Source organism: Syzygium oleosum, unplaced genomic scaffold (genome assembly GCF_021117445.2).
Source record: "Syzygium oleosum isolate NSW1041296 unplaced genomic scaffold, Sole_v2.1 Sole_v2.03, whole genome shotgun sequence".
Classification (NCBI taxonomy): domain Eukaryota; kingdom Viridiplantae; phylum Streptophyta; class Magnoliopsida; order Myrtales; family Myrtaceae; genus Syzygium; species Syzygium oleosum.
Genome location: NW_026607487.1, coordinates 4,772,061 through 4,795,215, shown reverse-complemented (window position 1 = coordinate 4,795,215; position 23,155 = coordinate 4,772,061). Strand labels below are relative to the sequence as shown.

The 23,155-nt window shown below is 41.2% G+C and overlaps 3 protein-coding genes across 10 annotated transcripts; all 3 read left to right on the top strand.

Annotated features, from left to right (window-relative positions):
• The first annotated feature begins 2,803 nt into the window (after positions 1-2,803).
• Positions 2,804-7,138, top strand: LOC115681012 (uncharacterized). Of its 6 annotated transcripts, none has more exons than XR_008816122.1 (5): positions 2,804-3,062; positions 3,636-3,741; positions 3,834-3,981; positions 4,110-6,703; positions 6,784-7,138. XR_008816122.1 is itself a non-coding variant. In XM_056309760.1 (4 exons), exon 4 carries the CDS (start codon positions 4,182-4,184, stop codon positions 6,486-6,488), a length of 2,307 nt encoding a protein of 768 aa, XP_056165735.1. In that variant the 5' UTR covers positions 2,804-3,062; positions 3,636-3,741; positions 3,834-3,981; positions 4,110-4,181; the 3' UTR covers positions 6,489-7,138. The 6 variants fall into 6 exon arrangements, 4 of the variants coding, with proteins under 4 accessions (XP_056165735.1, XP_030460725.1, XP_056165737.1 ...); XR_008816121.1 differs by having other exon boundaries at positions 6,776-7,138; XM_056309760.1 differs by having other exon boundaries at positions 4,110-7,138.
• Positions 7,139-12,267: 5,129 nt separating this feature from the next.
• Positions 12,268-13,976, top strand: LOC115681051 (uncharacterized). Of its 3 annotated transcripts, none has more exons than XM_030604912.2 (3): positions 12,268-12,405; positions 12,807-12,984; positions 13,286-13,976. In XM_030604912.2, exons 2-3 carry the CDS (start codon positions 12,874-12,876, stop codon positions 13,736-13,738), a joined length of 564 nt encoding a protein of 187 aa, XP_030460772.1. In that variant the 5' UTR covers positions 12,268-12,405; positions 12,807-12,873; the 3' UTR covers positions 13,739-13,976. The 3 variants fall into 3 exon arrangements, with proteins under 3 accessions (XP_030460772.1, XP_056165659.1, XP_056165660.1); XM_056309684.1 differs by having other exon boundaries at positions 12,290-12,541; XM_056309685.1 differs by having other exon boundaries at positions 12,294-12,369.
• A 507-nt stretch (positions 13,977-14,483) lies between these two features.
• On the top strand, positions 14,484-22,216 carry LOC115681016 (protein BONZAI 3-like). Its single transcript, XM_030604870.2, has 17 exons — positions 14,484-14,723; positions 15,653-16,468; positions 17,223-17,270; positions 17,898-18,046; positions 18,149-18,197; positions 18,893-18,949; positions 19,069-19,248; positions 19,351-19,485; positions 19,573-19,634; positions 19,708-19,804; positions 19,883-19,997; positions 20,091-20,167; positions 20,417-20,554; positions 20,658-20,822; positions 20,906-21,019; positions 21,154-21,250; positions 21,806-22,216. The coding sequence occupies exons 2-17, from the start codon at positions 16,274-16,276 to the stop codon at positions 21,910-21,912; spliced, it is 1,785 nt and encodes a 594-aa protein (XP_030460730.1). The 5' UTR covers positions 14,484-14,723; positions 15,653-16,273; the 3' UTR covers positions 21,913-22,216.
• Positions 22,217-23,155: the final 939 nt, after the last annotated feature.

The window sequence follows — 23,155 nt, the reverse complement described above, 5'->3', positions numbered from 1 at the left end:
AAGATCGGGGTGTCGGTTTATTTGTTTCCAAGTTTGAATTTTATGGATATATTCTATGATTTTTTGTTGATCTTATTGTTTGAATTTACTTATTTGGAAAAATACAAAAAAAGCTGACATGGCATGGTAGATTAGGATATTCTTGAATAGCATTGCATGTTTAGATAATATCTAGCGATTTAGGATAGGTTTTCCAAGTTAAAATAGGATTTAGCTTAGATTATTTCTTAATTCAAGTTAGAGAACTTTTCACTTTAGGAAGTTTATTTTCATTATTTATTAATTTCAAATTTTTTGATTAAAAATAAAGATACCATGTGCATATTTAGTTGCACATGCATGTGTTATCATATTTTGCCATGTCATCTTGCCACGTCATCGTATTTCGCCATGTCATCATTTCATGTCATCGTGCCACGTTATTTATGCCACGTCATCATGCTTGTGGTGTCATTGCCACGTCATCGCCACATCACCACCATGCCATGTCATTTGAATGATTTCATGTTAGGTTTATCTAGTCAAAATTGCATGTCATGTTAGAATAATGTTAATTTATTTAATTGTCATTAGAATTAGGTCATATAGATAGCATTTTTGTGCCAAGTTAAATTAGTTGCCTTAAAGGTTTGCATTACAATCATTGTATATAGTTTAATTTTCATAAAAAAAGAAAAAATCAAAAAGAATTAACTAGGATTGCATAATTATTTAGAAACCTTGTTCATGTTGTTTTTTTTTTGTTGAAACCATGTTTATTTTAGATATGTATTTATAGTTGACATATTGCAGATATTTACGAAATTGATTAGTGTATTTAGGTTTCGTTCGTTTCGCGAAAAATGTTATGTTTCTGGAAAATATTTTTTAGGAAGAAATGGAACAATTTTTCGGTATTCAGCTGAAATCTGAAAAATTCTCAGAAAATATTTTCCGCTGTTTGGTATGGAAAAGATTTTCCTCCTTGCAATATTTTTAATATATTTTTATTTTTTAAAATTATTTTAAATTTTCTTTTATTCTTCTTTTTCTTTTTCTTTTTTTTCCTTCTTCTTCTTCCTTGGCCGGTCGCCAGCCACAGGCAAGCTTGAGCCTCGCAGGCCTGTGGCGAGGCTCCAGCTCGCCTATGGCCGATCACCACCGTGGCCGGCCGAGGAAGGAGGAGGAGGAAAAGAAAAAGAAAAAAGAAAGAAATAAAATAAAAAAGATAATTAAAATTAATAAAAAATTTGAATTAAAAAAAATTATAATTAATGATGAAAGAAGGAAGGGGAAAATATTTTCTGTTTTTCAAAGAGTGGAAAACATTTTCCTCACTCTTGAAGGTATTTTGTTCATTGAGGAAAATGTTTTCCATAACTAGTTTATTTTCCGTGAAATGAATACCGGAAAACTCGGAAAATGTTTTACTGGAAGTTATTTTTTGTGAAACGAACGGAGCCTTAAATTCTTTCCACATTCTAGCAGTTTATTTAATATCTTGATTATTGATTATTACTTTAATGATTGCGCATCCGCATGATAATCCCTCACATGTTAGTGCTTAAGTTTAAAATTAATCCAAGTTGCATGCAAAATGTTTTTTTGAAAATAAGGGAAGAGGTATCGAAAGGGCATTAGAGTAATCTAGCGTAATCAAGTCCCCGTATCCATGATTTTATCTTTGGTTCGCAGAAGTAAAGTATTCTCTCACACATTACTTAGGTGACTAATAGACCCACCAAAGTATTTTAGTGGTGATTTCTAAATAAATTGATTTTGCACATTGGTTAAACTTGAAAGTTGCGGTTGGTACGAGCTGGGAAGAGCTCAAATTAAGTGTAAGCTTAGTAATCCATTACCCAGAGGCGAAGGTCACGACATATATATATTTTGTAGTTTTGAATTTTTTATATTAAAGTTCAATATTATTTATATTTAATTACTATTTTTGATTTTATTATTTAAAAATGTTATTATTCAAGAAAAATAGCTTTTATACCATGAATATTAAAAATCCTACCCACCTATATATCATCTCTATCGTAAGATATTTATATCTAGGCTATATCCTTCTTATATCCGACTTTTATTCTGTCTTGGGGATGAACCAAACACAATATAAAATAAATTAGAATATGTTGAATTTTATTCTGACTACCAAATTAAGCCTAAGCATAAGGAAGTGCAGATATGCACTTGAGTGGGTGAAAGTTACTATCCTAATAGAGTTCTCACTTTTGATTTCATTGCACTTCATTCCAGCTATCCAAATGAGAATGGAGAAAGGCAATAGGGCCTCAAATTCTCATTCCATTAACTTCGTTCTTGCAACTTAAGTGAAATTTGATATCGATAGATGTAAATGTCGAAACAAAGTAGTGATGACTCTTTTGTACACTTCCAATTCTCCATGCTCAATAAATTCCGAAATTAGACTGGACAACTTGTATACCTTTTCGATGTGCTTAGAGGTACCCTTTCTTAACAAATTGAGGCTATTACATAAATGTTCCCCGCCGGACAAAAAAAAAACATAAATCGACTTCCTGAGCTCGACTTGACTCGACTAGACTGGTTCTAAGCCCCCAACTACACACATCAACTCATTTCGAACGTCTAGTAACTTCTCAATCTTGCAAATGGACCGGGACAACCATCCATTGGCCCGGTCCGATCTCTAGGAATGGGCTTGTGACTAGCTCTTCATATCGATCCGGCCCGGCCCGAACCCGCTCAATGATCAGCCTCCCAAACTTTTTTAATTTCTTCTAGGTCCTTCCAACTCACACAAAAAGTTGGGAAAACCCTAGATCATTTCCATCACCAAGGTACCATAGAGAGAGAGAGAGAGAGAGGGGAGAGCAGTGGGAGGAAGAAGAAGAGCAGCAAAAGATTGGGGAGGCAACCAGAAAATTTCACACAAACTCAGGGACCCCCTCTGTCCTTTTCATTTTTCCCACCCAAATTTCCCCTTCTTCCCTCCCTCCCTCCCTCCCTCCCTCTCTGAAATACACACAGAAGCTCTCCTTCTCTCTCTCTCTCTCTCTCTCTCTCTCTGATTTGGATTCTCCCTAAATCTGGTAAGTCCTCTCTCTCTCTCTCTCTCCCTCCCTCCCATCCTCCGACCTGCGATTTCTGCTTGTTTCGGGTTCTTAGGGTTTCCGGCTCGCCATCACCTCGAATCTCCTGCATGATTTGAAAATGTTTCGCTGTTCCGATGGCCGAGGGCAGGTCCGTTCTCGGGTGCCGAATGCGAGATGGTGTTGCTTGCGGTTTCGTCGACTTCCGTGTTTGCGTGTGCGTGCGTGCGTGTGTCTGTGTCTGTGTCTGTTCTGCTCGCGACTGTGGAGAGGGACATTGGCTTTGCATGGGCTTGTTTTGTTCGCGTTCGGGGCGTTGCGGTGGTCCGCCGCGAGCTTGCTCTGTGGCTCCGGGCTTTCGCTCGATGTGGCATTTGAATTTGAAAGTTGTTTGGATTTGGAGGTTGTTTCTGATAGAGTGAGGTCTGTGGAGGTATATGGGCTTGCGAAAAGTTTTTGACTGGAGTGGGAGATTTCCTGTTTATGTCCTGTTTGGCAATTCGTGCTTGTTTTCTTCACCTGTCATGCAATCCCGGAAGACCATTTACGCGTATTATGGTTTTGCTTGCTCAGAGTTCGGGAAGGGGGGGCCTTTTACAGTCAGGGTCGAAATCGCTCAGATCCGCGCGGGGACATTTTCTTGGCGAGAAGATTGTGTGTTCATGCGCGCTGCTGGAGTGTATGCAGCATCTCCAATCTAGATTCTTCGCATGTTTTTACCTTTGCGTCTGTGTTCTGGATCCGATTTATCCGACGGCGGTTATTTTTCAGGTCCTTCGCTTGAATCAGTTTGGGGATTGTTCGTGAGAATGTGGCTGACTGGATCCATGGAGGGTCCAATGCCTTAGGCCCTTAGTATCATTTGTTTGTCATCAGTCTTTGCTTCTGGCATGCTTTTTTGCCTTTCTGAGTTACAAAGGTAATGCACTTTTTATCTCGTGTTGTTTAGCTTGCTGAAAGTTTTGTCCTTGTTCACATCAGAGATGTCTGATGCGAATCTTTACGACTAGGTAGGTGGATTCAATTGTTTTGTTTTTCATTCTGCAGGTGAAATTGGTACCTGTTGATGGATTTTTGATTGATATTTACTGCCTGACTTTATACATTGGCAACAAACTAATGGAGTGCAACAAAGAGGAGGCTGTCAGGGCAAAGGAAATTGCAGAAGTGCGGATGCAAAACAATGACTTTGCAGGGGGCTTGCGCCTTGTCCAGAAGGCCCAGCGTCTTTTCCCCGAGCTTGAGAACCTATCCCAAATGCTGGCTGTTTGTGAGATTCACTGTTCTGCTCAGGCTAAAGTTTGTGGATCTGAGCATGATTGGTATGCAATCCTACAGATTGAAAAGTCTGCTGATGATATAACTATCAAGAAGCAGTACAGAAAATTTGCTTTGTTACTTCATCCTGATAAAAATAAATTTACTGGTGCTGAGGCCGCTTTCAAGATGATTGTTGAAGCGAATAGGGTGTTAACAGACCAGTTGCAGCGAAAATTATACGACAGTAAGTTTAGGAATCCAGTGCAGCCACAGAAGCCTCCAGCTCATCAACCAACTCGGTATACTGGTGTCAGGAGAAAAAACGGAACTCAAAACAAATCAGAGAGCCATCCGAATTCACGATTTCCAAGTTCAAACGCTGAACAGCAGGGGCAGCAGCAGACTTTCTGGACCAGCTGCCCCTTCTGTAATATAAGGTATCAATACTATAAGCAATTTGTGAATAAAGCTTTGCGTTGTCAGACTTGCAAGAAACCCTTTATTGCCTATGACTTCAGTACTCAAGGCATGGCACCTGGACCACAGTGGAGTAATTTTGCCAACCAGCCAGATTTTTCAAATTTTGGGTTCTCAAATACAACTCCTCTGGCTAATAACGGAGTTCCTCCTCCTATGCAGTTTGAGGACAGGTTTTCAGGATTCGTTCCGGTAACTAAACAAAAGGGGCACGATGAGGTTGCTGGCAGTTCAAGAGCTAAGGTGGGCAATGAGTCTGCTGACAAGGGAGCTGGAATGAAAGAAGATAGAATTCCATACGGTAATGCAGCAAGACCAACAGGAGTGGGTTCTCAGAGTACCATTGGCAGGATGAGAAGTGGGATTTCTGGTGTTGAATTTGTTGGGACTCCTGAGAATGTGAGTAGGAATGACACTGTTGGACATGCTGGCACTTCAGAAGATGGAATTAATCCTTCCCAGTCAAATTCTGAGCTCAATGGAGCTATGAGATCTCAGCAAAAGCAACCTCCCTCCAGGAAGTCTTCTCGCCTAAAGCAACGTGTGTCGTACAATGACAATTCAATTGGTGACGACGACTTTGTTAACCCGTCAAAAAGGTCAAGAGCCAATGGGTCGTCGGATTCTGCGGAAGCTAAGAAAAATGAAGGGTCTGTTGAAGGCTCCAGTAGTGATCATTCAACTTTTTCTAATCCTGAAAATGGCGTTAATAAAGACATTAAGAATGTAAAAGATCTTCCTCAGAAAGAAAGCTTATCTGGGAAGGATTCTGGGAAAATGAAGCCTGAAGAGAAGAGCGGGGAAGCAGTTTCTGCAGATGAGCATAATGAAAAATCTAAATCTAACAGTAGTTCTGGTTTCGATGGGCAGGAACCTCACATAGTCATCTGCCCTGATCCAGAGTTTAGTGATTTCGAGAAGGATAAAGCGCAAACCTGTTTTGCTGTTAATCAATTATGGGCATTGTATGATACACTAGATGGCATGCCGAGATTTTATGCTCGGATAAAGAAAGTGTTTTCTCCCGGTTTCAAGGTGCAAATCACTTGGCTAGAGGCTGATCCAGATGACGAAGATGAGATTGATTGGTGTGAGAATGAGTTGCCTGTTGCTTGTGGCAAGTACAGAACTGGGCACACGGAAGACTTGGAAGATGATCTCATGTTCTCTCACCAGATAGAGTGCCTTAAGGGTGCTCGTAGAGGCTCTTTCATGGTATATCCCAGAAAAGGGGAGATCTGGGCCCTTTTTAAGAACTGGGATATAAAATGGAGCTCCGAACCAGAGAAACATCTTCCTTGCAAGTATGAATATGTGGAGATCCTCTCAGATTTTGTCGAGGACTGTGGCATTAAGGTTGTGTATTTGAGCAAGGTGAAAGGCTTTGTTTGCTTGTTTCAGCGTGTAGATGCACATAAAGATGCAGATGCCTCATTTGAAATAGCTCCACGTGATTTGTACCGATTTTCTCATCAAGTTCCATCATTCACGATGACTGGGAATGAAAGACGAGGTGTTCCTGCCGGATCTTTTGAACTCGATCCTGCAGCTTTAGATATTGATGAGCTCAGAGATACTGTGGAGAACAAAAGTGCTGATGCTGATGTAAGGAAGCGTATGCCTAAAAATTCTATGGTAGAGACTTTACCTGTAAGGAGGTCGCCGAGGGCTTTGAGCAAACAGCGGTAGTCCAATAATGCTAGTGGATCTACTGCCAAAGAAGGGATGTAGAAACAGTTTATACTAATGGCCACTTAACTTGGAAGTTGTAAGTAATGTTCAGCAACTTGACTGGGAATGAACCTGTTAATCTTCTGTTAGATCAGACTTCGGCTGTGCAGCTGTAGTTGGTCATCAGGCATCATTCATGCTTCAGAAATTATCACCAAAATAACAAGGAAAAGGTTTGTTGGGTTTTGGTTTATTCTGAATTGGTGGTAATGAAGAGAGTTTTTCCTCACTTTTTTTTTGTCTAGTCTTTCAGATGCTTGACTGATGCCCCTTGAATAGGCAACTATATTTTGCTCAAGAGAGGGCGAGTACTGAGTTTTGAAGCAGAAGACAATGTTTCGGGGTGAAAGGGAGATAGAGATTGACTACATAGACTTTTGGGGTATTGGTAGATGTACTGTTAGGTCCCAACTGTTGGTAAATGTTGATGTTATTATCTTCTCGCCAAAGAAGTTTATGCTAATGTGACTCAATAGTTTTTATCATTCTATGTCCACCCTCGGTTAGAAGCCATCGCTTTTGGATGTTCCATTGTGGAAAAATAGATGAGCTTATCTGTTCCGACTTTGCTAAATCTTTTATGCTGAATGTGGCTTTTTGAATCATTATTTTCTTGACGGTCTGAAGTTTCAGCTCCTAATTTCGGATGATTAGGTGTACATATGACTATAGTCCCGTTTATATTTAATTTATCATCGGGAGCTTTTGATTGGCAAAAAGCTTCACAAGATTTATCATAGTTGTTTGACATATAGAGACGAGAAGGGACCAACCATCATCAGATGCAGACGACCCGGGTCCCGTAGCCAACAACTCAGGACCGACTGTTCGCGGTTGATGTCTAGCCGCCGTGGATCCAGAGTAAGATTTAGCACCTTTAATTTGGTGTTCGACAGAATGTGTGCTGATTACTACTGTGAAAAAGCACCTTTTGGTTGGGATTGGAGCACTTTCCTATTTCGAGCTTCCGATGGTTTCTTAGTGCATGATGTGTCGGTGAAACCCCATCGTTCTTAGTTTTCTCTATGGGCTTTTGGTTGCTATCCGGCCTGAAGGGGTCGATTGTCATTTATGCACTCCAAGTGATATCTCCACAGAGAATATAAAGAGAGGATTTTCGCCCGGTGGACAGTGTCCATAGAAAAAAGTGGATTTATTTGAGAGATTGTCCAATCGGTCCTAAACTTATTCTACGTATGTCAATTTGGTCTTAAATTTTTTTAATTTTATTAGTTTAGTCTTATACTTTTGCACGAAATTTTCATTTTCATTTTTTTTGCCAAAATTCGTCGATGTGGTGGTGTGTTGCGTAAGATGACCGGCGATAGTGGACTGACACATTATCAATTCTAGCGAAGAATTGACTCGAAAGATTACATTGGAATTTCACAAGAGTTTTACGACAAAATTAGCTAAATTGAAAAATTTAGGACTAAATTGGCATTTATACAGTTGGTTTAAGAATAATTGGATATTTTCTTTTGAAATGTATGTCTACATGCATTGTGTTGCTTGAGGTTGGAGGTTTTTGTGCTTATAACGGTTCTCAATGCAAGAATGGAAGAAATGAGAAAAGTGTCAGAAAAATCCTAAACCTAAGGATGAGCATGATCCAGATAGGCGGTTCTCAACATGAGACCGGGAACTGCTCACTAAGGATCGGTTATGAGAAATTAGAATTGGAAATCGCCCGTTGGTTCCATGGATCTATCCAGGATCAAGTTTTACGCAAATGGAGATAACCAAGAGTGAGAGAAGAGGCGATGAACCGTTAGAGGCGCGACCGTGAATTGATGGAAGTTGAGAATTGAGTTTCAAATTATGGATTTTATGGTTTTCACTTTTCTAAAAATGTTTTCTATTTTTTTTTGTTGAACTTTTTCTTAAAAATTAGGGAAAATTCCAATTAAGGACCCCAAGTGGGGTCAAATTCTCAAAAAGGGGTCCAAAGTGAACATTGTGTCAAATAAGGGCCTGAAGTGCTCAATCAGTCTCAAATAAGGACCTGAAGTGCCAAAAATATCTCAAATAAGGACACTGGTCCGTGCCAAAATACTGCCGCCGGCGAGAAATTACTTGTTCCAAGACGAACAAGAACTTTAATTTTTTTATTATTTTCTTTCTTTTTTCCTTTTCTGTTTTTGTTCTTTTCCTTTTCCTTTTCTTTTTTTTTTTTTTTTTCTTCCTCCGCCGGCCATAGCCGGCCGGCGGAGGTCGCCGGCCTCGGGCGAGGCCGCCCTCGCCGCGTCGGGCGAGGGCCGCCCTCGCTGGGGCCGGGCGACGTCGCCCTCGCGCTGGGCCGGGCGACGTCGCCTCGCTGGGCCGGGCGACGTCGCCTCGCTCGGGCCGGGCGAGGCCGGCCTCGCTAGTTGCGGCGAGGTCGAGCCTCGCCCGGATCCGGCGAGGCTCGGCCTCGCCGGCCGCCGGGCGAGGCTCGACCTCGCCGGGCCTCGCCAGTTGCGGGCGAGGTCGAGCCTCGCCGGGAGTCGGGCGAGGCCGGCCTCGCCCGGTTGCAGGCGAGGTCGAGCCTCGCCGGGTCGGCGAGGCCGGCCGCCCCAGGTTCGAGGCGAGGTCGAGCCTCGCCGTTGTCGGGCGAGGCCGGCCTCGCCCGACGCCGGCGAGCGGCCTCGCCCGCCCGAGCGAGGCGCGTCGCCCGGCCCAGCGAGGCGGCCTCGCCCGACGCCGCGAGGCGGCCTCGCCTCGAGGCCGGCGACCTCACGCCGCCCGGCTATGGCCACGGAGGAAGAAAATAAAAAAAAAAGAAAAGGAAAAGGAAAAGAACAAAAACGAAAAGGAAAAAAGAAAGAAAATAATAAAAATTAAATACTGTTCCGTGCTTAACAAGATCTTTCTCACGCCAGCAGTATTTTGGTCACGGGACCCAGGTCCTTATTTGAGACATTTGGGCACTTCGGTCCTTATTTGAGACCGATTGAGCACTTCAGGCCCTTATTTGACACAATGTTCACTTTGGACCCCTTTTTGAGAATTTGACCCCACTTGGGGTCCTTAATTGGAATTTTCCCTAAAAATTATATATATATATATATATATATATATATATATATATATTATCGGTCCGATCCGGTCCGGGCGGGCGGGCGGGTGGTTCCATTATTAGAATTGGGAACCGGACTGGTACTCACCGGTTCTAGTAAATTAGAATCGGGAACCAGACCGGTCCTCACAAGAATCGCCGGTTTCAGGCCGATTCGGTCTGGTTCTAGGCCGTTTGAGCAGTTTCCCGTTCCTTTGCACACCTCTACCTAAACTTATTGCATTTGTGTCAATTTAGTTTTAAACATTTTGATTTAGTGTCAATTCAATCATTCCGGTTAACTTTAGTCGGATATTGTTGATGTGGATATTTTTCAATAATATTTTAATAATTTTCGATTTTTTTCTTTGTTTTTTTCTCTTTTTCTTTCATCCTCGTTCCGATGTTTGGCGAGGGTCGGCCTTGCTGGGGTGAGGGCGAGCATCGGTGAGGCCGCCCTCTACAGGTGCTCACCCTCACCAAATCTTGCAAGGCTAGGCATCACTTGGGTGAGGGCAGCCTCGCCTAGGAGTGAGCATGGTTTCAAGATATAACTTAGAACTTGAGAATCTGACCTTTAAGAACCTATAGGTTTCAGGTTCCAAAGTATGCAAAGTAGGTTTAAGGTTCAAAAAATTGGGGAACCTGTTTAGACGGGTAGGTTCTAGATTCTAGGTAAGTGGAACCTGGAAGGTGAAACTTAAATAAGTGTTTTTGTGTTTTTTCTTGGTCTAAGTTTTCGTGTGATCCTGTGGTGTTTCATGGCGTTAAATGATGAGTATATAATCTAGAACCACTAGTTTGAACTTTCATTTTATGACTTGTTAATGTTTCATATAAGCTGTGATCAGTGGATCATAGCAGCAAGTGGTGGTCATTAAAGATGATGATTCACTGTAATTATTCAATTAATAATACATGTGGAACCTGAGTAAACTCTAGAATCAAGCTGGAACCTGTGATAGGATATGTTCAGGGTTCCAAAAATTGAGAAACCTAATATCATGTGTAGGTTCCAGGTGCAACTTATATGAAACATGGAACTACTCACCCCTAATATCGATTTATATAATGACTTCTCATTTTAATTGTCTTTATTTGAACCGTAATGCAATGAAAACTAGTCGTTTGTATTCTCCTTGGTGAATGATAAGCTTATTTAGTATTGTTGCTTTCATTTTCGTTTTATTTATCTAAAAATGAAATAAAAAAAGAATCTGTTAGACTCTGAAACCTACTCTGGAACCTGTGACAAGGTAAGTTTCAGGTTTTGATGGATAGGTTTCAGGTTCCAAAAAATGAGGAACCTGTACTCAAGGGTAGGTTCTAGGTGGAATCTGTAAAGAATTTAGAATCGCTCACCGCTAGCCTCGCCGGTGCTCGCACTCGCCCTAGCCTAGGCAATGCCCGGTGAGGTCACCCAAGTCCGCGTTAGGGCAATGTCATACGCTTTTGTGGCTTTGTAAAGAATCTGTAACCGTTCACCCCTAGCCTCGCCGGTGCTCGCACTAGCCCTAGCCTAGGCGATGCCCGGTGAGGCCGCCCAAGTCCGTGTTAGGGCAATGTCATACGCTTTTGCGGCTTTTCTGTCAACTCTCTAGAGACGAAGGAGAAGGTGAAGTTTCAGTGCAATTTGAACCGAAGTCCGAGGGCTCGAGTACTTCCCATTTCTTGATTTGAGCTTGTCATGGAATTCCTTGGCCATTTTCTTCAATGTCACCGAATGATTCTTTGAGAAATTGCTTGCGGAGACAATGAGGAGCTGCAGATGGAGAAGCTTTGACGGTTGTGTTTCCGATTTGGAAGTGCTCGAGGGAAACTTTGATTATGCCATGGTTTCATAGTTCTTGGTACTTTGCCCCAGCAAGGGTGGCCTTGCTGGTGCTCGCCCTTGCCCCGGTGAGGCCGACCCTCGCCTGTGATGGCGACGGCCTCCCTCACTCATGCAAGGCTAGCCCTAGCTGGCCATTGGAAAGGAGAGGAAAAAAAAAGGAGAGAAAAAATAACAGAGAATAAGAAAAAAATTTGAAATTTATTAAAATTATTATTTAAAAATTCAATACTAGTGCCGACTATACCACGTACGTTGCCGACGTCCAAGTCAGTAATATCCAGCCAAAATTAACTGGAAGGATTGAATTAATATTAAGTCAAAATGTTTATGACTAAATTGACATAATTTAAAAAGTTTAGAATTAAATTGGTGCAATAGGTTTAGGATTTTTCCGACATTTTTATCGAAGAAACAAAATCATTAGAAAATGTGACGTTAAGTTTTTGATTCTTTCCGACCAAAAAAAAAGTTTTTGATTCTTCGACATAAATTCTTATTGATAATAAGAACATTATTCATTGACTAATTATTACAAGTGATCATTTTTAAGGAAATATTTTATAAATAATTTATCTTCCTAAAAAAAACAGAGCCTAAATAGAATTCGATTTCGGTTTGACATCTTTTCAACCTCGAACCCAATAATGAGCCGATAAACAGATACGGTTCTACACCAATTCCTTATATTTAATCACGAAATCACTTATTTTTAAAACTGCAAATGTGTGGATTTTCAAGTAATCCTCTTTTTTTTTTTACCTGAAAAAAGATAAGAATTCACAAAATTAAAAACTTTTCAACCATGTTTTTTTCCAAAGCTTTTACTATATAAATGTTTATGGTTCCTCATTGGAAGAAGCTATGCAGTTCTATTCCACCCGAGGCTCGGGAAAAATGACGTAGTCCCTCCCTCGCGCTTGCTCTTCCCTTCCTCCGGTGGTCGCGTTGTACCTGTTGATTGAACTCCCGTTCCATCCCACTCCATCTCTCTCGCCTGCTCCTGCGTATGTAGTTTGGCTGCTGATCTTCATTGCTCTGTCTCTGTCTCTCTGTGTGGTTGCTCGGATGTGTGCCTAATCATGTTTGCCCGAACCCCATGTCAAAAGGAAGGAACTTGCCTTCTTTGTGCTGCATTGGCTGGTATGAAATCGGTCTTTCGTAAAGAATTCTTACTGGGTTTTGATGGAATCGTGGCATGGTTCGAGTTTCGGGGTCTTTTGGGCACTTACCCACCAGTGCGTTCTAGCTGTTTGATGAATTGCTTAACTTAACTTCTGTCAATGCAGCTTCCAAGATTGTGGGGGTTTTTGTTCTGTGGGTTCGTGTGCTTGCCCGCTTTTCTGGTTGGTCTTGAGGAGTCCCGGGCTTTAGCCGTGTCTTGCTGACAATGGTTCGTTTCTTTCAGGTGTCACGCTCGCTGTAATCTGAGTGGCTGCTTTTATTTGCTAGAAAGGTGTCTCCTGTGTAGCAAGATGTTGAGGCAAGCGTTTCGCAACCTGTGCACTAATGGCGTTCTAGTGCGTGGTGTTGATGCCTCTCGACACGGTGTCTTTGTGCCGACATGCGGTATCCACAGTGGGCAGGTGACTTCATTGAATATCTGATTCTTTTACTAGTTTGGGATGTCCTCTCTATGTCATTTCCTCGATAATGTTACTCGTGCAGCATAATGGTTGAGCAAATAATCAATTGAATGTGGGGTTGCTCTATCCTTAATCGAACTGTGTAGGGATATTGTATGCATGTTGGCTTTTAGGTGACCACGTTTAGTGGGCAAGACTTAAGTTTTTTGCTTTTTGATTTTTAGAGTACTCTCCCAGGTCTTCCATGTCCTAAGATTGTGCCGGTTGGTAAGCTTGACACTAGTTTCATTTGTCCGAGCAGCCTCATTTAGCACCAAGAAGTTTCTTTGGGGTTGAAGACTATTTGGATGATAACAATAGCCGGCCATACACTTACCAAAAGGGGAAGAAGTCCAAGAATCCGAATAAGCATGTGTCCTTCAAACAGCGCACCATAGCCTACATGGAGCCATTCACGCTAGATGTTTTCATCTCCAAGCGCTTCGTCTCAGCTTCACTGACTCACAGGGTCACGTGCAAGCAGGTCGCTGTTGCGGGTACCAATTCTAAGGACATCAAAGCTGTACTCAAGTCTCGATCGGACATACCTGCATGTTTGGCTGTAGGCCAGATTTTGGCGGACCGGGCGAGGGAAGCTGATGTGTACACTGCTTCCTATACTCCAAGAGAGAGAGACAAGTTTGAAGGAAAAATCAGAGCAGTAGTTCAGTCTCTGATTGACAGTGGCATCGATGTTAAAGTTTATCTTGACTGATTTTCCCTCCTTGAGCATGATCTTGTTTATGGGCACAACTCCTAATGGGAACATACTGACATCTTTGACATTGTTTTGAGAATACGCAGGATGTTGTGTTGGTTCATTTGCTGGTTACGTATAGATAACTGTGACTATTTGTTTATCAGTAGAAGAATCAGAATTCGTTTTGGCTTTGTAGAAACATGTACCTTCTGGATTCTTGAATGAGCATTGTGATGGCTATCATAGCTTCATATATGTTCCTCCAATGTTAGACAGTGTCTATTTCGACTCCAGCTTTTGAAACGTTATGGATGTTTTGGCTTTGACTTACCCAATGCGAGTTTGTAGATTCAAATCCGAAGTGCATCGACGGGAGCTCCTCTGAATCTTCTTAAACTGTCTGACCAATACTTTCTGTTGTAGTTATACCGTCCCAATTCATATTCTTTTCCCCTTCAATCTTTCCTCTTTTTTCACTGTGATTTTGTTTTTGTGTTTGTTATCTCTCTGAAAAAATTGAAAGGAAGAAATAAGAAGGAAACTGTAACGTTTGCTTTTGCTTCATAATTTTGTCACTTTGTGTTTTCTTTTCTCTTTCATAAAAACCATTTTGTTTTGAGTTAGAATCACTAACTGAATTTGATTGATGTACCAACATTCGTCAAATTAAGATACAAACTGATTTTGGTTACCGACCTATCTTGTAAGTTTTAATTCTTTGTACTTTCAAGATTATCAATGTTTTTTTATGTTCCTTACCAATGTCATTACTAATTCTTTGAAATTACCAACCTTATTTGAATGGTATGTCGGTGATATACCAACACGAAACTAGGTTTCGTTCTTATCCCCACGGAACACTAGAAACGTCCGTTGGTTTTTGCATGTAGACGCAGGAGCAGCTCTGTACCACAAAGTTGTCATCGGCCTATTTCGCACACATCCTTTTGCCAATACAACGGAACTTCTTTTCTTATCAGCCATCTGGTTCTTTTATCAGGTCAGTTCTCACTCCTGTACTTACAATCTGTCTCTTTCCCCTTCTGGATACGTGCACTGTACTACCCGACTTATGAGTTAGATCCAAGTGTGCTTTGGAGAAACTCGGTGAAGGTCGGGCCTCAAAATCATGTGGCGGCGAAACCATTCTGCGTAGTTTGTTTTGAATGCTTATTGCTTTCGCCATTGAAGAGACTACATTGAACCCTCCTGCCGCGTCTCTCCCGTAGCCATTGGCACGCTTGTTTGCATGGTTGTGCTAAGGAAGAATGTCCTGGATGGTGTGGTCATCGTTCTCTCCTGCAAGTTGCCAGTGTGGCCTGGGTACACATTATTTTCTGTTAGGTTGTACTCTTGTAAGGAGTTTGGCGACAAAGTCATTGGCAAAGTGATCAGTCAACTATTAATGTTCATACTTTTAACAAAAATCCCTGGGCAATCAGACCGCGGTTTTCGCAACAAGCAAAATGGGACCGGAATGATATCTAGGTCAAATCCCGATCCGACCATGGAATGTTCGATCAAAACCATTGCGTCCAGATCAATTTGCCGGTGCTTATCGGGTCTTTCAGGTTAAACACCCTTCTCATTATTTGTCTGTGCCGGAACGGGGGAAGGGAATTGAGGGGCCAGTAAATTCAAAAAGAGATAATTTATCCATCGAATATCGAGTGTTGTAATCTATATCTATATTATCTAAGGAAAGGGAGGTTCTACTTTGTGAGCGAATAATCTATCTATATTTCAATCGGGCCCATACTTCATGCAAAAATATAATTGCCATAATTCGAGAATGCGACGAGTAAAACTTTCAATCGAAAAATTCCGTTAGTTTATCAACAGCCAATCTTTAAAGAATTTAAATTTCACTCGTATCTCGTTCTTTCTTTTTTTTTGAACGATTTTTGCTGAACTCTTCCTTCTTCACAGCGACCGAGAGTCAAAGTCCGACATTGACCTTATCCATCAAGACCCGTGCGTGAAGCTGCAGCAGAGGTCATCCCAAGCTTTTGCCCAGAGATTACCACGCAGTTTCGAACGCAGCAGCACGACGGCTTCAGTCAACTTCCGGGTCAACGTCAAGCCCTCAATCTTCCCTCTCGTTCACTCGTCTACTGGTCATCATCATCGTATACGGACTCTCGTCTCTCTCTATGTATAGCAACCGAACTCCACCGAGAATCCCAGAACACAAGCAAAAGCTTCGAGCTTGACCCGGTTGCCCGGTACCATCTTCACGTCCCTTCGCTGTTCGCGGGATCTTTCGACGTGGGTCCGTCTCGAAAGGCCGGATAAGGCCCGCCGGTGTCGTGATCGGGACGTCACGACGGACCCCACGCGCTTCCGCGTTTCTGTCCACTATATAAAGGCGGAGAGAGAGAGAGAGAGGGTGGGTGCGACAGTTTTCGCCAGAAGCAGTTCCAGTGAGATTGGGCAGTTTCAGAGGGAGACGAGGGGTGGCGGACGAGGGGCTTTGGAGAGGGATCGTGGGTGTGTATCGGATCGGCGAAGGAGTTGGAATTGGAGGTGGTCGAGAGTGAGTGTGAGAGAATGGGGGGTTGCTTTTCGGATGTGAGAGGAGGTCAAGAAGCGGTCGGAGGGACCCAGCAGAGGCCCATGGGAGGAGTTGGAGTTGGAGTTGGAGGAGGAGGAGGAGGAGGAGGAGGCAACAATGGCGGGCACAACGACGCCGTCGACCACTTCTTCCGAGCTCGCGGTCAACCCGCTCTCTTCTCTCAAATTGAGGTTTGTGTCCCTCGCCTGTTCACTGTCGTAATATGCTGCGGTGGTACGCTTCGTTTTCTTCAGACCCGAGTCAATGTTGTCACTTGTCTGTATTTTATTCTTGTTTTCTGGAGGGAAACGATGATTTGGCCAGAAAAACCTCGCTGTCTATCCGAGGATTGTTTGCAGAAAAACTGAGAAGCATTCTGCACAATTGTTGATTCTGCTCAAAACCTCGCTGCTGAACAAATTGATGTTAAATTATCCGAAGAACTTCTGGTTGTATGGTTCCAACATGGTTGTCTAATTGGAGTTTTCTTCTTGTTTTCCTCATTAAACTTGACTTGAGGAGATCTCTTTTCTTTTCTTCGAACCAAAATTTTAATCTGCCTCTTGAGCTGTGTGACCTTTTAGAACTCATACAAATGACAAGAATTACATGCCACAACAAATTTAGTGGGAATGCTTTGAATCAGTTTTTTCAAAAGAGCTGCTAGTTTAGACAGAGTCTAAGCTTTGCACTTGCACACAGTACACTGTTCATTTTTCAGAAACAGAGTTACTATCTGAATTATGTGTCGCCTTACAAATTCTAAACTTGTTGCTGATTAAGCATAGATACGAATAGGATATCTGGGAAGGAGCTAGTATAAATTAAGCATATCATACTTTCCAACAACAAACATCGTGCATTGCATATGGTGCTCTCGTATGCATCGATCTTGAAATCTAATGCCTATAGTTTGTATGATGTGCTTTATTGTCTATGCTGCAGTTGTCCTTGTCTGCTTCAAAATTACGTGATCGTGACGTCATGTCAAAGGTGAGAAACTTAATTAGCATTTTCAGCGGACTTCTTGTTGTACATCTTGCTACTAGTATGTAGTTTTGCTATTTTGTCTGCATCTTGCTTTCACATTCACCTGGGATCTTCTTGGTTCTTTTTGATTTGGTTGTCACAGAAGGGTATAGCTTCTTCTTGTTCTTCTTTTGAAGTAAAATTTCTACTACTTAACTTAAAACTTGATTTTCTGTCTTCTTATGCTTGCAAAATTTAGGACATCACAGCGTATGATGTATGCATTTCTGGCCGTGCCTGTTTTTTGTGTCTTAAGTACTGGTGTGTTACTGAAATTTACCTTCTGACTGGAAGACTCATTTGTGCTGCAGAAAACACTTCTAGGACAGTCTTTGCATGCGTATGCCATGCTATTTTCTATATAACTTGTGTGCTTCATGCGGCAAATCTCATCTGCCAAAATTTCTGCCATAGCAACTTTAGCTCATGTCAAAACTTGCATACATACTCTTGATCAAATTTCTGGCTGTAGACGAAACCTGAACTAATATAGTTAAGGAGCCCATGCGTGTTTGTGTTTCCTTCTTCTTTTATGGCCAAATTCGAGTTTTGCTCAAAGGTTTATGAACTTTGATCAATGGATTCTTGCAGAGTGATCCAATGGCAGTTGTGTACTTGAGGAAAAGAGATGGGATGCTTGAGGAACTTGGGAGGACGGAAGTTATATTAAATAGTTTGGATCCTGCATGGATTGAAATGATTTCTTTAGCTTATCAATTTGAGACTGTGCAGCATCTGGTGTGAGTTTTCCATGTATAGCAAAGTATTACTTATTTAGTCTGTGTTTTGTCTCGACTATATTATGTAAACGCATTTGTTTGTTTGATTTTATCTCTTTTCAGGTTTCATGTATATGATGTCGACACAAAATATCACAACGTACCTGTAAAGGTGTGTCAGCTATTGTAATCATTTCATGTAGTTTGATATTTCTTGTTGGATTTTCACTAACATTTTTTCTTTTTTCTATCTTCATTTTTTTCCCCTCTAAATCTTATGGGTGAAGCCATGTGCTGTGCATGGCCTTTCCTGGTTATACATTAACAATGTCTTTGACTGCAAATCTATGTTCTATGTCACAGTTTAGTCAATCTTCCTAGAGGTCTAACTCAAATTTATATGAAAACGGAGAGACTGTTTGGAGTTATATAGGGAGTGGTCTCAGATCGATTGCGAAGTTTTAGCTACTTTTACTATGGTTATGGATCAACTGAATTTTTGGTTTTGTCCCAAAGTAGGAATTATAAAGATAAAAGCTCATCTCTTTTGTTACCTTTGATGTTTAAGTGTGGTAGGATGACACTTTCCTTGGGTGGATTGGCTTTAGCTGTCTTGTAGTCTACAGATTGTTACGTATATGGAATTCTGGAAAAACAAAATGAATGCATTGGATGATCTTATGTTTGCGTAGGAATTCAAATGTTAAAGGGTTTTTAAGTAATCATGACTTGCAATTACCCTTGCAATCATGCTTATTTGGGAAATATGTACCAGTCCATTCAGATTATTTGGGTGTCTATTTGCCTTTTGTCTTTCCATGTGAGAAAGGTCTCAATAGTATCTTTGATCGGGAGGTTTCAGTGCAGACATTAAAGCTGAAGGACCAAGAGTTTTTAGGAGAAGCTAGCTGTGTGCTGTCAGAGGTACTTACTCCTGGCTCACATTGTAATCGTGTCATCCTCCATGCACTTGGTTCAGTGAAGTACAAGTTTAATCCATCTAGATCTTGTCCAAAGCATCTTCTCCTTTCTATTTTCTGCAGATAGTCACAAAGCAAAGTCGGAGTTTGACCCTGTCGCTTCATAATAAAAATTTGCAAGTAGGCTTGAGAAACCTGGGTACACTGACTGTCCGTGCTGAGGAATCTGTTGCTTCCAGGACTGCTGTTGAAATAATATTCCGCTGCTCCCAGTTGGAAAACAAAGATATGTTTTCTAAAAGTGTAAGCTCTCCAAAATCTCTCTTGAACGGTCCTGTTTGATATTGTTTCTTGCCATATCTTTTCATTGCTTTAGTCTCATACTCCGGTGTTACCTTTTCTTAGGATCCTTTCCTGAGAATATCCAGAGTAGTTGAGTCTGGGGGGTCTCTTCCTATTTGCAAAACCGAAGTTATCAACAACAACTTGAACCCTACTTGGAGGCCCTTATGTCTAAGCATGCAGCAATTCGGAAGCAAGGCAAGTTTTACACAGAGCCTGTTGTCATATTGTCTGATATGTTACTGGAGGCACTAGTGATTTGACATACTATAAGACGTGTTGCAGGAGAATCCATTAGTAATTGAGTGCTTTGACTTCGATACTAGTGGGAACCATGCACTTATAGGGTAAATGCCTATTCTCATGCAATTTGTAGTACTTAGGCTTTTTGTATGTTAATTTGCCTCTTGTTTATTACAGTAAACTTCAGAAGTCCATGGCAGACTTGGAGAAACTTCACAAAGAAAGAAATGGTGCAAATTTCACTTCACCGGCTTCGCATCACGGCCATGAAAAGGTGTCTGTCATTCTTAAATAGTTTAATACTCTTCATTCTGATGAGCCCTTTGATCAGTTTAATAACTTCTCTGTATAGTTTCTCAAGAGTCAGCTTTTCGTGGATCAATTTTGTGAGAAGCAACAGTACAGCTTTCTTGATTACATATCAAGTGGTTTTGAGCTTACTTTTATGGTTGCTGTCGACTTTACAGGTACAAAATCGTTTTGATATTTGTTTATCCTATAAAACTTTTTTCTCTTTGATGCTTAATCTCATTTCATTCTGATGCTTCTGGACTTTTCAGCTTCAAATGGAAATCCCAGAAATCCAGATTCCTTGCATTATATTGATCCTTCAGGAAGATACAATTCCTACCAGCAGGTATATTTTAATTTGCCTCCTAAACATGGCCACTTGTGACGATTTTACTTTGGCCTTTTGATGACGTTTTAATATGGAATCACGTAAAATATACTTCAAAGGTAAATGTTCTAATAGGTTAATAAGTTGACGTGCTTTTTCCTTACTTATATTTTATAGTAGGTTAACGGTTGACATGCCTTTTCTTTCCTTATAATCAATTGATGTCATACTTATTTATTTTGAAATTTGTGTTGCCAAAATTTTTAGGCTATAATGGAAGTTGGAGAAGTAATTCAGTTTTATGATTCGGATAGACGATTTACTGCGTGGGGATTTGGAGGAAGGACTTATGATGGTACTGTATCTCACTGTTTCAACCTGAATGGAAGTCCAGATGGCTATGAGGTAGGTGAACTAAGTTTGCACACCCCATCGATTTGGAGCAGGGACTGCAGTGCATGAACCTATGGGACATCATATCAATACTGTCAGAACTCTTTGTCGATAGGTTGAAGGAGTCGAAGGCATCATGGCTGCTTATGCTGGTGCTTTGCACAATGTTTCCCTGGCAGGACCCACTTTATTTGGTCATGTGATCAATAGGGCTGCTCAAATTGCAGGCCAATCACTTTCCTATAATCATAGCAAATACTACGTTTTGCTTATAATAACGGTAAAGTGGAAACAAACATTCGATCTTTCTTAGCTTTTATATGTTTTGCTGCACTGCTGATAGAAGTTTTCCTCCTTGTTTAGGATGGAGTTCTCACGGATCAACAAGAAACGATGGATGCATTAGTAAGGGCATCAGATCTTCCACTCTCAATCCTGATAGTTGGAGTTGGAGGTGCAGATTTTTCACAAATGGAGGTAGGTTTGTTTCCGTGGTTTAAGTTAGACTTTTACGTGTTTTCTATTCTCATTTGCATTTAAGAAGCGTGTCGAAATATCTCTTACAGAGAGGATATTGAGAACTTACCAGTCTAATTTTTTATTCCTGTCAGAGACTCGATGCTGACCACGGAATTAGATTGGAAAGTTCTACTGGTCGGGTAGCCACGAGAGACATTGTACAATTTGTTCCAATGCGAGAAGTTCATCGTAAGTTAATGAATCCATTATTTTTCGTTAATCGAGACAGATGTTCATGTTCCCATTAATACTTGACAAAAACCATAATTTTCTTTCCTCAGTAATGGGAGGTTGTAATAAGGATCAATTGAGTAGCATTTGAATAGAGGCAATACTGTTTGGTAAATCAAGCTGAAAGAGGTTGAAAACCTGCCATGTCATGGTATAGTTAGACGATGCGAGTGTTGGACTTGGTTTCTTTCTTGACTTTGTAGATTTTTTGGTTTCCATAGGCTTATTCATTTGTTTACCCATTGTGACTTCATTGTATCTTTTGGCATAATATCTTAAAAGCCAATCGATATATAGTATTTTGTTTCAACTGATTAAAACCAGGATCAGAGAAGGCAGTATCTGATATGAAAGTTCTACATGGCCGCTTCCTTGTTTTGCTGTTTTTTTTTGGTGGAATTGGAAATGTTTTGCAATTAAGTACAAGTTCATTGAAACAGTCTAGGAGTTGCGGATAAATCTTTCCTTTTTCTGTCGATGGTAATTTACACGAATCTATACTGTTCTTGGCAGGTGGGAGTATATCGGCCGTTCAAGCTCTTTTGGAGGAGCTTCCTGGACAATTCCTGACTTACATGCGGGCTAGAGGCATAAAACCACACACTCACACGCCTCCTTGAGCAGTTCTTCGAGAAGTTCCATTTGTGCCGAAGCATCTTGAACATCACTAAAGATGAACAAAAGTAGGATTATGTTTATGCTCGATTTGCGCACAGCTGCTACTGAAGGGTTGAAATTCTGTAAAGAGCTCTATCGTTTGCTGTCAATGCAACTTTCTTGAAAAGCTAAAAATAACTGGGAAGGGCAGAAGCGGTCTTATTGCGTAAGTGTTGTTCCTGTAAATTGCTAATCATACTGCAAGTATGTGAATATGATTAACATCTTCGTGAATGCGAGTATAGTTCAGTTTCGCAGTTGTTACTGAAGTACCCGTGTGTGATGAAGGAAATTTTGAAAAAGCAAACGTGGAACTTGTACACATGCATAGATTCATTCAATGTTACCCTAGAGTTAAGATTGGATCATTGACAATCTATCCATGTACACATAGAAGTGGGTATTACTTGTGTGAGGGTGACCCATGAAGCACGTCCACGGGGTCAGCATATGCGCTCTATCTAATGATCTAAATTTTACGGAAACTTTAGCATATTGTTTATTAGTATATCTTGAATTGAGGATTATGGTGGGTTCTCGAAAAGGTTAAACAATATAGATAGATATCGGGAAAATTGCCCAAAAAGTCTTAAATCTATCCAATTTAGTTTTGATTTTTTAAATTTTGTCAATTGAGTCTTAAATCTTTTGTAGTTTTGCCAATTGAGTCAATTCGGTCAATTTTGGCTGGAAATCGCTAATGTGGATGTAGACTGTTACGTGTCACGGCCAACTCTAACGTGAACAATTTTTTATTATATTTTCCTTTTTTCTTTCCCTCCTTCCTTTGCCAGTCATTGGGCCTCGGTGATGGCCCGACCGGCCACAAGCAACAATTGGTGAGGGTTGCCCTTGCCGACCTCGGGCAAGGCTCGCCCTTGCCAAATCCGGCGAGAGTACACCTCGCCACCTCACCAGCTTTGGGCTGGGCTCGAACTTGCCGAATCTAGCGAAGTGAGACTCGCCCGAGGTTGGCGAGGTCGCCCCTTGCCAGATCCCGGCGAAGGCGAGCCTTGCTCGAGGCTTGCAGCGAGGTTGTCCCTCGCTAGATCCCAGCGAGGGCCTTGTCGCCTTTGGCTAGTTGTTGGCCATCTCTGAGGTGCGGCGGAGAAAGAATAAAAAAAAGAAAGAAAATAAAAAATAAAATATAAAAAATTCAGAAAAAATGATATAAAAATTGTAAAAATTGATTATGTTAGCGCTAGT

Bases quoted from the DNA above. Each gene is read 5' to 3' on its own strand.
- LOC115681012 (XM_056309762.1), top strand. From the start codon at position 4,182: ATGGAGTGCAACAAAGAGGAGGCTGTCAGGGCAAAGGAAATTGCAGAA.
- LOC115681051 (XM_056309684.1), top strand. From the start codon at position 12,498: ATGTCAAAAGGAAGGAACTTGCCTTCTTTGTGCTGCATTGGCTG. The intron at 12,542-12,806 runs GTATGAAATCGG...CGTTTCTTTCAG, and splicing joins TCTTTGTGCTGCATTGGCTG to GTGTCACGCTCGCTGTAATC. The intron at 12,985-13,285 runs GTGACTTCATTG...TTGTCCGAGCAG, and splicing joins GCGGTATCCACAGTGGGCAG to CCTCATTTAGCACCAAGAAG.
- LOC115681016 (XM_030604870.2), top strand. From the start codon at position 16,274: ATGGGGGGTTGCTTTTCGGATGTGAGAGGAGGTCAAGAAGCGGTCGGA. The intron at 19,249-19,350 runs GTAAGCTCTCCA...ACCTTTTCTTAG, and splicing joins AAGATATGTTTTCTAAAAGT to GATCCTTTCCTGAGAATATC. The intron at 20,823-20,905 runs GTAAAGTGGAAA...CTCCTTGTTTAG, and splicing joins ACGTTTTGCTTATAATAACG to GATGGAGTTCTCACGGATCA.